At 34.9% G+C, this 13,733-nt stretch overlaps 1 protein-coding gene across 1 annotated transcript; it reads left to right on the forward strand.

Annotated features, from left to right (window-relative positions):
- Positions 1 to 299: 299 nt before the first annotated feature.
- On the forward strand, positions 300 to 2,465 carry LOC145071166 (sm-like protein LSM8). The gene is made up of 6 exons (XM_079018082.1): positions 300 to 499; positions 1,489 to 1,572; positions 1,694 to 1,734; positions 1,816 to 1,890; positions 2,057 to 2,109; positions 2,223 to 2,465. Exons 2-6 carry the CDS (start codon positions 1,536 to 1,538, stop codon positions 2,311 to 2,313), a joined length of 297 nt encoding a protein of 98 aa, XP_078874208.1. The 5' UTR covers positions 300 to 499; positions 1,489 to 1,535; the 3' UTR covers positions 2,314 to 2,465.
- The last annotated feature ends 11,268 nt before the right edge of the window (positions 2,466 to 13,733 follow it).

A 13,733-nucleotide genomic window follows, 5' to 3' on the forward strand; every position in this document is an offset into this window, starting at 1 on the left:
AATTTAAAATTTGAAATTTGAAATGAATAATTAATAGGTTGACAAGTGACATGATAAATGATATATAACATTAATTAGGGGTTCTAATTACATGACACTTGTCAATAGATTAAACCTATTCTTTTATTAGAATAGATATAGTGTATGAGACATTAAATAATAAACTGATGGTTACAGCTAGTCAATATGTCAAAGAATTTCCGTTCGTTTACCTAATATATAATTTTTTTTTACCTAAAAGTAAATAAAACCAAAAGATAATTCTAATTACAAATTCCCTCTTTATATGTTTGGCCATTTTCTTTTGTTTTCCAATACCCAGTGCCGCCCAGCCTCTTCGCACATTTTTCCTGCAGTAACAAGTTGTAGGTTTGCGTTTGTCATCTCCCTGCGATTAATCTCCACTATCGACCAGGAGTACGGAATTCAGGAAGGGTATCAAGCAGCCGTAGCGTTTCCTTCGAGCTCTTCAACATCTTCTCTTGCAAAACCTAACAAGGTAGGTATCAATCAACGAGTTAAATTCCTTTGTCTTTATACTTACATATCTTGTATCCTACCTGTTTGATGAAAGTCCCCAATGAAACTCGAGCTCAATAGCTTACGCCCAACGGTCCAGAACTACGTCGCGACTTGCAGAAAGAACACAATTTAACATACGAGCCCTGCTTGCCTGTAAAATGGCGCTAGTTTCTCAAGTTTGCTACTCGTTGTGACACCATTTCCTTGATAATATTGAAGCTTGTAGGTTTTCATGATTTGGGGCTTTTACAAAAGTCTAATTTCGTTATTGGACTTTTGAAGTCATTACCTTTTATTTACCACTATCGAACTTTGAGAAGTATGTAGGTTTTAGTAATGGTTCTAAATTAGAAATGCAGTAAAAGTTTGTTGCTGTTATGGAGTTATCCCTTCATGATACGAATAGAGTTATACATATCTTTTTGTTTGAGAAATTTATCTTATGTAAAAGCTGTCATAATTATTTCTCTCAATCAATTCCATTAACTGATAATCCTGGTTTCTTCTTAAGAAAATTTGATGAACAATATGACAAAAAATGGACATTTCCCCCCAATTCATGTCAGTTTTGAACTTTTGATGCAAAACATGCAACCATGTTTCATTTTAGAAGCAAGAAATGGAATATGTTATGGTTACCTGTCTATCTAATTGAAACATGGTTGTTGCATGATTCATTTCAGTTGCATAATTTGGTAAAATTATGAAACATTGTTTCATAAATTGGTAAAAGAGTGAAAAACATTGTTGCATTTGCATAAATAAGCATTTAACTAATGTCACATCACTAGATAAGAATAAGATCATTATAAAACCACATTGTTGCATAAATTTGGAAAAAGGTGAAATGTTATTACATAAATGTGTATTTATTAGCCCTCTATCAAAGTATGATCATGAGGGCTATTGTCATAATTCTTTCTTTTTTTTCAAATTGTTCTTACTTCCAAATTTCTTCTATTGAAGGCTTTGAAGAAAAAAGTGAACTAAATAAATCTATTAGTATTTACAAAATGCTGGGTGGGCCCGGACTTGAAACAGTCGTTGATCGTAAGTACATAATATTTACTCTCATATTTCTTTTTTTATTTCCCATTAATTGTTATATGTATAAATGATGTTTATACATACAACATATTATATTCCCTCTAATATTTTATTTCCTTTACAGAAATCATTTCTGTTATCACAAACGATGGACGCAACATAGTGGTGAGTTCTTTTTTTATTTGATCAATATATTACAATAATTTTCACAAATCTAAATTGTTTTTATAATTGTTTTGAAATTAGGGAGTTTTGAAAGGGTTCGATCAAGCCACAAACATAATTCTTGATGAATCTCATGAAAGAGTTTATTCCACCAAGGTAAGTTTAAATCCTATTTTCATTTTTTTTTGTTATTAAGTCAATTGTATTTTGAAAAATCTACTAATTTATTATCATTACAATGTTATAATCTTATAATATGAAGAAATGAAAGTAAGTTGTTATTTTATGTCAAGTAATGTTTGACTATTTCTTTGACTTTCAGGAAGGTGTTCAACAACTCGTATTAGGTCTCTACATCATACGGGGTGATAACATGTATGGCTTTTTTTTTTTTAAAACTATGAAATAAATTTTATATTAAATTACTTGATTAAAAAAATTGGACCTTTACTAATTATTTGTTTTTGTATTTTTTTTTTGGAATGCAGAAGTGTTATTGGGGAATTGGATGAAGAGCTTGATGCAAGCTTGGATTTAACAGAATTAAGAGCCCATCCTTTGAAGCCTATTATTCATTGATCATTTACATGTTTTTTTTGAATATGTAGACTTAAATGTTCTATGAAAATTTTTAAATTTAGTTTTTGAATGCAAATTTTATCGGATTAAGGACACATGAAATTGAAGTGCTTAGTATGTGTTCATGATTTTTACGTTTAGCTTGCATTAAATGCTGTTTATGTTGTTTCGATGGATGATTTTTTAAAGTATTTGGGAAAATAATGACACGTTGATACACTTGGTGAATGGAAGAAAAAAAAAACATATTAAATTGTTTTTTCTGCATTAAATCCAAGAATAAATACTAATATACAGTTTAACAAATTAATTTTTCGTCCCTAACACCACTAGGGGTGAGCATTTGGACCGGTGGACCGGACCGGACCGGACCGGACCGAACCGGACCGTTTTTTTGGACCCCCGGGCCGGTTCTCGGTTCTAAGATTTCTCGCCGGTCCGGTCCGGTCCGGTTTTTACCGGGTTTAGAACCGGTTGGACATGATTAAGATTTTTGTGACGTTTTTTAAACGCACATAACTCATTCGTTTTAAGTCGGATTGACCTGAGGTTTTTTCCAACATTTAGTTTACACTTTGTAGATGAATTTAGACTATAATTTTGTTTATTTTGGTATTATATTCACCGTGTTACAATCCTTCAAAGTAGAGCTATCAAAGCTGAAAAAATTCAGCTTTTCAGCAACATTTTGTAAGCTGTGACGTTTTTTAAACATCCATAACTCATTCGTTTTAAGTCGGATTGACCTTCGATTTTTTCCAACATTTAGTTTACAGTTTGTAGATGAGTTTAGACTATAATTTTGTTTATTTTGGTATTATATTCACTGAGCTACAATCCTTTAAAGTAGAGCTATCAAAGTTGAAAAAATTCAGCTTTTTAGCAAAATTTTATAATCTGTGACGTGTTTTAAACACCCATAACTCATTCGTTTTAAGTCGGATTGACCTACGGTTTTTTCCAACATTTAGTTTACAATTTGTAGATGAATTTAGACTATAATTTTGTTTATTTTGGTATTATATTCATTGAGTTACAATCTTTCAAAGTAGAGCTATCAAAGCTGAAATATTTCAGCTTTTTAGTATTATTTTATACTATAATTCCGAGTCCGCGTTTAGCACTTGTGGTAGAGTTGTAAGTGAGTATCAAACTAGTTTATCGACATTGATAGTTGAAGCTTTGTTATGCACCCAAGATTGAGTGATAAAGTTTACAAATCCGATAGTTGACAACGTTGGTGACATCTTGAACGATGATGATATAGCTTTGGGTAAAAAAATTACAATCTTTATTCTTTTTTTATACAATTATTACTTTTTATTAAATATTAACAACATTTTCATTTGTGTTTATGTAGAGATTGCACAAGCTTTAAATATGTTACATATGGATGACAATGATATGGGGAAGAGGCCAATGGAAGATTAGATTATGAGTTTATGGAATTTGTTAGTTTGATTGATTTTAAAGTTTAAACTATGATTTTTGTTGTTACGGTAATACTTTTGTATGTTTGTCTTAAAATTGTTTAACTTTTGTTGGTGAACTTGATTTATATGTTAGTTGCTTTTATTTGGAAAATTAATTTTTGCAAATTGCAAGTTATAATATTATAAATGTAGATTAGTTAGGCATGAAACGGAAACATATTAATTTTGCAAGTTATAATATTATACATCAATGTAGATTACTTATTATACTCTATGCAATTAAAGTTGTACCGGTCCAAACGGGTCCAAAAACCGGAAAACCCGGACCTGGACCCGGACACGGACACGACTCATCCGATCCGGTCCATGGTCCACAAAATTCTCCGTAACCGGTCCGGGCCGGTCCAAATACACCACCATAGTCACAAATGATAGTCTCCTTACATATCTTGCCCATGTTAATTGATGTAAGATACTGAATGCTTTTTTTTTTTTTTTTTTTTTTTACACACACCAGTTTTCGTACTTGTTTGAAGGCGTTCTCAATATTTAAATATAAGATCTGCTAATAGATTTTTACTTTCTTGTTTATGGTATAAATCAAAGTGGTTTAAACTTTAACTAATAACTAATTCCGGTTTTTAGTTCGGTGGTATTACCCTCATTCTTCGAGAATCAGAAAGATCACTTTCAAGTTTGAATTTGTTCATTTGGAATCTGAGTTCTTCTATTTCATTTTTATTTACTTATTTTATTTTCATTTTTATTTACTTATTTTATTGATTTTTATTTAATATCAATATTTTTGCCTCTTTTTTTTTTTTTTATATTATTCCTTAAGTACCATAGATTTGATCCTTTAGAATTGGACTCATTTTCTAATTGAGCGAATGGTACGAAATAAATCAGATTGATTAAAAGCACTATGTGAAATATTCGATTTTTTCCTCTTCTTCTATCCCATAGGTATAGTTGCTCTTAATTATTGAAGTTGAGGGTTCAAGTCTTTGTTTGACACATAAGTGAAATTAAAAGTGGACTAAATTTGCTGTTAAAAAATAAAAATAAAATAATAATCCCAATTTTTAAGACCACCCCTGCTACCATATTACAATTTGTTGTTAGTTTGTTATTCTGGATTTTAAATTTCTCACAATATTGATTTTGCATCGTTGTTCACTTACAAAATTAGAAGTAAATTAAATTTTCCATTTAAAAAAATAAAAATAAAATAATAATCCTATTTTTTTAAGCCCACCCCTACTATAATATTACAATTTAGGAAATCGAGTAATCTAACCCTTATAAATGACCATTTTAACAAAAATAACCAACTTTGTTTTGGTAAGATGACCACTTGCTCCGGAACATAGCATTCCAGAGCATGTGGTCTTTGTTCCGGAGTATCTATTTCAAAGTTCCTATTATAACCTTAGTCTTTTTTTTCGTCTCATATATATATATATATATATATATATATATGTGTGTGTGTGTGTGTGTGTGTGTGTGTGTGTGTGTGTGTGTGTGTGTGTGTGCGCGCGCGCTTAGAACCTTACATTCAATCATGTAATTCGTAATTATCTTTTATAAAACTGCTTGAAAATAAGTTTCTCAAGGAGCTAGCACGGAGAAAGCTTTAACAACCTACATGTTTACCTTCACAACCTTAGGCGAACCAACAAACATACTTACACTCACATTAAAACTAATTTGATGAATCGTTTCGAAGTTCGTTTTGTGGCTATTGGATGGGTGATATATTTGTTTTTTTTACACTTTTCTATTGTTTCTTTAGAACATATAATGTTTCTACATCTAAAGTAATTCATTTTTGTTCCGAAAAAAATACAGATCCATGCATTATAGGCTGCTCTTGCCTGTCATCTTCATAGTTAGTGTCCCTCTGAGAGGGGATTATCTAAAAACAATGTTCGTAGCGGTTGCTATCGACGAGAACAACCAGATCCTCCCTATAGCATTTGGTCTGGCTGTGAAAAATAATCTCTACTGTTGTACCTGGTTCCTTATGAGGTTAAAAGAAGCTCTGAGACAGGGTAGGGAAGTATCATTCATAACAAATATGAACGATGTCGTTAGTTCTTGGATAGAGCATGTATTCCTTGATTCTTATCATGGGTATACTTCTAAAAGTATGTTCAAGTATATGTGCACAAGAGGCGTCTCTTGCAGAAAATTAAAACCTTTGTTCTGGATGAATAATGTGTTTGATTTTGCAGAAAACTTCCATCGGCTAACCCCTGATGCTCGTGAAATGCTTGCCAACATTGGTCATGCGAAATGGGCAAGAGCCTATTTTCCTAACATCTGTTGGAATGTAGTCAACATTGATGTTACCAATTTTTTTTGTGTTATCGGTAAATCAACGTAATGTACCGATAATAATGCTTACCGAGATAAGTCATGACTACATTCAATAGAATTTCGATGAACGCAGATGAATGGTAGGTAAAATACTGAGTGAAATATTAAATTTATTTAAATACTAGTAAAAGAACCTTAGTTGATCATATTTACTACTCAACGAGTTTGACTACCGTACTCAACCTGTATGCTGAAATGGTGCTTCATAAAAGGCTACAAAAGTCTATTCGGCGGCAAACAACAAAGATCCCGCCAAAGATCACGTCTCCGCTCCCATACGACATTTATCGAGTTTTTGATTTTAAAAAACTTCTATTATTGACTTGAACCGTCATACATGTTCATGTGGGAAATGACACAATTTGGATACAACTTGCAGTCATGCTATTGCGACATCATGTCATTCGAACATCCATGAATCACCTGATGTGGTTCAGATATATTACCAGACTAATGTGTTTCAGACAACCTACCATACATAAACCGTGCACCGTCTTTCCCCTACAAATGAATTGGAAACACCAAACCCTTTGATTGTAGTTTTATTGCTAATGTAATTGCAATTATTTATGTTTGTAATTGATTTGCAGTGTCTAATGAAATATATTATTATTTTCCTAATATTTGTTACATATTACAAAGATAGAAAAAACATAATTTACAAGTACCATAGTAAAACTAACAAACAAGAAAACATTACATATTAAAAAGTTTAATAAGCATTAAAAAAGGGAAACTTAGTTGATGAACATAAAGCTTACAACTTGTACACAATGATTCTAAAAAAGAAATCCAACTACAAATTAACGCTATCTTCAAGTGCCTATTTTGGGTTTCAAGTTTCTTCTTTCATCGAAATAAGTTACTGATTATCACCGAGTTATTGTCTTTTGCTTTGTTCACCCAACAGATAAATCCAGACCGTGGTCATTGAAAACTTAAGATCAAACACATGACGTATATTGTGTATATTAATATGAATTCAAAGAAAAATAATAAAAGGATAACCGACATACCTCTTTAAGACAAGCGCAGTCCAGGGTTATTTCTAGTAGTTGATGTCCTTGTAATACCTTCAGTGCCACAATCGCAGTATGTCATTTCTTTGGATTATGAGAAACAAATTTTTAGTAGTAAATTTAACAAGGTAAAAAGTTTGGATGCTTGAATTCCTTTATATAATGGCATTTACTAGGGTTATGGTTCCTGATACTATTCCGGAAACACATTCCAAAGCCACATTCTGGAATTGATATTTTGGACCCTAATTCTGGAACAATAATTATCATAGATTCTGAACACATGAGTAGTCATTCCGAACAGTAAAAGTCAGAGATTCCTGACATTATGTGTAGTAACTCAGAACAGTAAATGTCATAGATTTCTGAAGGTCTTTCGGACCAGCTATTTTGAACCATTGTTCCGGAGCCACGTTCCGGACCAGCTATTTCGGAGCTAGGTTCCGGACCAGCTATTTTGGAGCCACGTTCCGGAATTGATATTTTAGACCATAATTTCAGAAAAATAATTGTAATAGATTCCTTATATATTTGTAATCATTTCCCAACAGTAAAAGTCTTAGATTCCTGACAGTATGTGTAGTCATTCCGAACAGTAAATGTCATAGATTCTTGACAGTATTTCAGCCCCTTATTCCGGATCCGGAGCCACTTTTTGGAATGGTTATTTCGGACACTTGCTTTTTGACCTTAATATGCACCTAGCATGAATCCTAAACATTGAAATAAAATTGGAATGAGTTCATCTCATGATGGTGCTTGGTATTGTGAAGAAAAAGATTGCTATGTTTGTTCAGATAATAACCTGTTTCCGGAAAGCCCAAATTTCCCACTTCCGGATAAAATACCTGATGACATTTTCCAAGCTATAAAGGCTGCTGAAGAAGAAAATGAAAGGGACTCTGAAAAAATTTGCACACTAAATTAACGTGTAGACGATCTAGCAGAACAAGTAAATGAAAAAGAAAAATGGGTTGCAGAAGCGTTGAAAGAAATGAAACAAGCTAAGAAGTGGATTGAAAATGCAAATTAGGAGATCAATAAGCTGCGTGCAGAACGAGATTGTCTAACATATGTTGTTAGAATTAAAAGAGATTTTAGTACCCGATAGATAAACTTTGGCAGCAATGGACTTCGTGCTGATTCCTTAGGTCAATCCTTAGGAATGAATGAATGAAGGATAGTTGATTCTTAGGGTAAAACCTTAAGAGTAAAGAAGATAATGGGGATGGGTAATTGGGTTGATTGTTTGATGATTATATATATATATATATATATATATATATATGATATAATATTGTGGGTTGAAAACCTTATATGCTCACCAGGCTCCCAAGCCTGACCCACTCAGTTTAATTATATCACAGATATCGATACGAAGCTGCTTTGCACTGAGAGATTAAAGGAGATGTAAATCACTAGAGTAAATGAACGTATGTTCTGTTTATGCTTATGTGTCTGTATTGGAACATGACATCCCAATGTTTTATTATTTAATGAAAATACATTCTCTTTGAGAAATGTTTTGATAAGTTTTTATCATATCTTGTTTTGGGAACAAATTCCGCAACCGTTTTCTTTAAACGATTACTTTGATTGTAAAAACAAAGCATAAACAAACCGGTCTTTTCTGGCCGAGAAATTGGGGATGTCACAGTTGGTATCAGAGCATTAGTTTTAGCGAACTAGGAATTTGTAGGATTTCTAGACTTAAACTTAGAATGCTAAGAGATGATTGTGAGATGAGTGTCTACCACATTTTAGGCACGAGCACTAGTATATTTTAGGAAAGATGCCTAAAATGCTTTTATGTGCTAAATGCTATATGTTTGCCATATATGAAATTGTTTGTTTGGATCTATGGTCTGTTGCCGATCGGGTCTGGAAACCTTATGTGTTTAGGATTCTAAGCGTACGACTACGGTATTAGAACTAGCATGTAAACGTTTCGGAGTGATAAGGAGATTTATACGTCTATCGTAAATAAAGCTTTCTTATCTTAAATTCTTGCCCGGTACACCAAACGACAGTTTGGGTGTACAAAGCGTTATGGTGAAGACTCGTAGAGAATTGAGTAAATAGAGGAAATGAAAGGCTTATAATAGTGAATGACACCTATCGGAAGATATCGTAAGAGTGGTGTCTTGCCTTTAGTTTATGTCTAATAAAATAACGGAACGTTTAGAGGAGTAAGGTACGTCTAAAGTACACATTTGATTGGCGGAATGATGGAACAATTGGTGTTATTCCTGAAGTTGTCCCATCGGATGAACTTTCCACCACCAACCAAGGTGAAGTAGGATTGATGACTGGAGATACGCATGGAAGAAGTCCTAGTAGAGTTTAGGAAATTTTTTATGATTATTTGGACACATTCGTATGTGTTAAATTGTTTGGTGATTTTAGGACTTGGGGACCGCGAGACAATACTTGGGACAAGTATGAGTAGGTGTGAATAGTAGTAGAGATCTATACTACTGGAAGCATAGGACTCACACTTGGATCAGGGAAAGTCACAAGGTTACCAAGAAGCTTGTAATTGAGTTCGTTTTTATTCAAGTATGTCGTTACCATTGTTTCGGTAATGACTTAAAAGATGACTTATATTCTGACCCTAGTGGTCATATCAAATTGAGTCCGACTACGATGAGTTTGTTACGTGGTTCAGAGAACCGAGTTCGATGTAGCATTTGACTTAAACATCCATAGCTTCCTCGATATAAATTCGATTCCAATGAACCTCATACTCACAGAAAGTTGTCGAGATGCCCTACACTTCTAGCAACTCGTCGCAACCCCAAGACTTCCTCATGCCCGGGTTGCGGCCTATAAACCTTAATCTCAAACGATCCGAAACAGGATGTTACATATGTTAGTAGAGACTTCTAGTAGTATGGGAGCATGGTTGAGGAGAATCCTAGGGTAAGAATCTAGGAAGTCTCATGGTGGCTCTTTTGAGCGTACGGGTGTGTTGGTACACCTGGTAGTGATGGAGTTCCTAGTGACAAAAGAAAAGTGTTAGGATATGATAGGACATGCATATATGTGAGAAGAATCCTAGAAGGAGAGTCTAGGAAGATTGATGTGCATGTTTATGAGAGCACATGTATCTACGGTTAGTAATGATCATGACTAGTGACTTGGGAACCTTTAGACAATTCTTAGGATGAGTATGGATATGTGTGAAAGCTATTATGGGCCAAATACTACCAGAAGCACATGAATCATACAAGGGTCAGGAAGAGTTGAAAGGTTATCAAAGAGCTGGTTATTGGTTGATAGTGTTGGATAACGTTAGGGTTAGTTGAAGCCCATATTTATCTCTATCGATCTTTCCGTTATGGTTTCTCGAAATAAGGGTGAGTTTGGTAGTTGTTTGGGCCTAAGTGACCATTGTAGATTGGATCTGTATGGTGCAAAACTGAGTGAGTTAACTGATTCTAAGGTCTCGATGGTCTTGTTTTAAGTAGTACCTGTATGATTTGTGGGACTTTAGTGGAAAGTGATCGTGATGATCGGTTCGGGGATTGCATCCTTTGGCTGGGTAGTTAACCGATTGGGGATGTCATTCGCTACGAACGACCAAGGTATATTCTTCCAGAATCCTGTGATGGGGGGGGGGTATTAGATCTATGTCAATCGATGGAATAAAGGGATGATGTTTTCCTCATCAGTCTCTGCCGCGAGGAGTAAGAACCGATTCGATGTAAAATGTTTTTGACTCACAACAAAAAGGGTGTTAGATATTTGATGGTCCTCCAATTTTGTGGCCATAGAGAAGATCGTGTCGTAAGTTGAGTCTCTGGCCCAATTTAGAGAAAGGAAAGTATTTGTGATGTAGATCGAGAGATGAATTCCAAGGATCAAACTGGTAGTATGGAAGAAAGAGAGAGAGAGAGAGAGAGAGAGAGAGAGAGAGAGAGAGAGAGAAAGAGAGAGAGAGAGAGAGAGAGAGAGAGAGAGAGAAAGAGAGAGAGCCAGTGCATGGCCAGACACCACAGACAGATCAATGAATTCAAGATTTTGTCTTTCGCTTAGAGGGTTTAAGGATCCATATATGGGGAGACAAGTGAAGGAAAGATACAAAGGCGTACTTGTCATAAGATAGCAACGAGATGTTTCTGATGTAGTTAAGAGAGTTATGTCGTTATGGTAAACTTATCAGGGACATTATTAGAGCATCTACAAGGGATTATTGATGATGAGATGTTTCTACAAGTCACTTCTTTATATGCAAGCTTTGATTACGCAAGGTTCAGTTCTTGGGGTACCTCGTCAATCAAGTGTATACTGATCGTCTTCGTTGAGTTCGAGGCAACAATGTTATGGGAAGTTCTGAGCTCTACATACGAGATTCAGAGTTTCCTTGGAATTTGTTGATTATTTTCCGAAAGATCATCTTATGTTGTGTTATGCACTTTGAGAGTCAAGGTTGGTATGTACTTTAATGAGCCGATATGAGGCCTTGTTTTTTGTAGACATCAGACGGTGGTGGTTCGAAACCTATGTGGAGGGGGGATGAATATTTTTTTGGAAGATCATTGGTTTGTTTAATTTTTGTGGTCTCGGTATGACAAGTCAGAGGAATCTGCAATTCAAGTATGCGAGGTTTCAATTCAGGATTATTGTTACACGATGAAGGATGTTGGTTACCATTGAATCGCTTGTGGTTAGGAAATTTTCTCATAACGTTTCTCATGAATCAGTCATAATCCTTCATGGTTAGAGAGAATTCGAGAATTGGTCAGATTTCAGGTGCAGAGCAAGCTGCCGTCAGATTTAGGTTTGCAGGGATGCATGAATTGCCCTCATAACAGGAAGTTGTTGGGAAAGGAACTCGTTGTGGTAAGTAGTTCCTCTCAAGAGCACCAACAATCTTGTTAGAAAAGAGGTTGAATCGCTCATGTTGGTTATTGGGTATAAAGATCATGGATAACTAGCAACATGGGTTGGTTATCTTCGGTTAAGGATGGGCAACGATCTGTCTGTGATCAACTTCAGAGTTCAGTATGTGTATTTCCGCACGGGATTCATTCAACAAGTCATTATATGTTTGGGTTAGGTTGTAGAACTATGTTTGATCAGTTGGTCATTTTTTCCTTGTAAGCATCTGGGGTTGTTCGAGGTTTTTGGAGCAGTAATAGTTGTAGGTGTAGTTGGTGAGTTGACCCTTCATCAAAGTTTTTTCATTTGTATATTTAGGGTTTCAGGTATGTGTACCTCTGGTTATTTGGTTATGAAATCTTTTTTCCTAGCAATCTCGGATTTGGCGGTTGTCTTTGGTTAGTGAAAGTTTGGATGTTGCCGCGACGCCGTTTAAATTTCAGGTGTGTAATTAAGTATACATGAAGTTCTGTTTGGGATGTCACATTGTCAGGGTTGGTATTTGGGTTGATTTGATCTGGGTTCTAATATCATTTCTGGATAATTTTGGAATTTTCCTATAAGTTTAGAAGTTTCACTACGTTAGTTGTGCATTGTTGGAGATCCGTTTAGTGTTGTTTGAGGCTGGGATCTTGTTTTGGTTGTTAGGAGAATGTTTCTGTTAGTGGTTGAGGTTCATCAATTCGTTGGATCTGATTGTATTTCACCATTTGGGTAGGATGTAATGAATAAGGAACGCAATCGATCTAAGACGTTCGGTGTGTTCTATGAGGGTGGGTTACCTTGGCATTTCATCAATTATCGTCATGCGGTTGGATACGTCAAACTAAGATATCCTAAGAACACTGAGTCCAAATTTATGACATGATTCTTGTTTAAATTGCTTTTGAATTGGAACAAGCACTCAATTGTCTATCTTATTTTCACGCTATGTGCAACCATGTTATCATCTGGCATTGTGTCAGTAGTATTTTAGACCGCGGTAGGATTTGTGAGTTAGGGAGTTGTATGGCTCGTGTTGTGGTTGGCAAGTACTGGGAGGGATGTTGACTAGGTTCCTGCAGGTCGGTAGGATAATGGTCGTGTGCCTATAGGCCCACTGAGGCCCACTGAGGTACTGGTTGTAAGTCTTCATGCTTGTTGTTAGATGATAGCGTGAGCTTATTATTCAAAATGAGTGGATGGTGTCACAACATATCGTGAACCAGTGTGGTTATGAATTAGGTGGATGAGACCCTTAGGTCTTGTTTCGTTTGTCTTTTGGCATAGATATGAGCTAGAGCAGTATGGTGTTACTGTTGATAGCTTGGTGACCGACAAGTTTGGGAGGGACATTTATAGGATTTTAACTTGTAGGAAAAGTCACGACTGTTTATCAGCAGTTCCTTGTTGAGTTTCTTCTTAGTGGATCTCTGTTCGTTTTTGTGAGATCGGTTTCGAGTGATTTGAGTTATCACTGATTGAGTTCGTTGTAGGATTGGATGATTTGTCAGATGGTTGTACACTTGAGCTGTTATGGGAGTTTGGATGTCCTGCAATATTTTTGGATTAACAACAAGAAGAAACAAATGAGCTAAGATAATTCTGTTCTAATACCATGTTGTAATAAGAGTTTGAGAGAGAATGACATGGAGAGAAGTGATTCTTATTCATTTGCTTAATGAATTCGGTACAGATGAATCAACTTTATACATGACTTAAT

Source organism: Lactuca serriola, chromosome 8 (assembly GCF_051521515.1).
Source record: "Lactuca serriola cultivar US96UC23 chromosome 8, Lser_US96UC23_V15, whole genome shotgun sequence".
NCBI classification, from domain to species: Eukaryota; Viridiplantae; Streptophyta; class Magnoliopsida; order Asterales; family Asteraceae; genus Lactuca; species Lactuca serriola.

Coding starts and splice junctions, on each gene's coding strand:
- LOC145071166 (XM_079018082.1), top strand. CDS start 1,536: ATGCTGGGTGGGCCCGGACTTGAAACAGTCGTTGATC. Junction 1,573..1,693: donor ACTTGAAACAGTCGTTGATC/GTAAGTACATAA, acceptor TTTCCTTTACAG/AAATCATTTCTGTTATCACA. Junction 1,735..1,815: donor ACGATGGACGCAACATAGTG/GTGAGTTCTTTT, acceptor TTTTGAAATTAG/GGAGTTTTGAAAGGGTTCGA.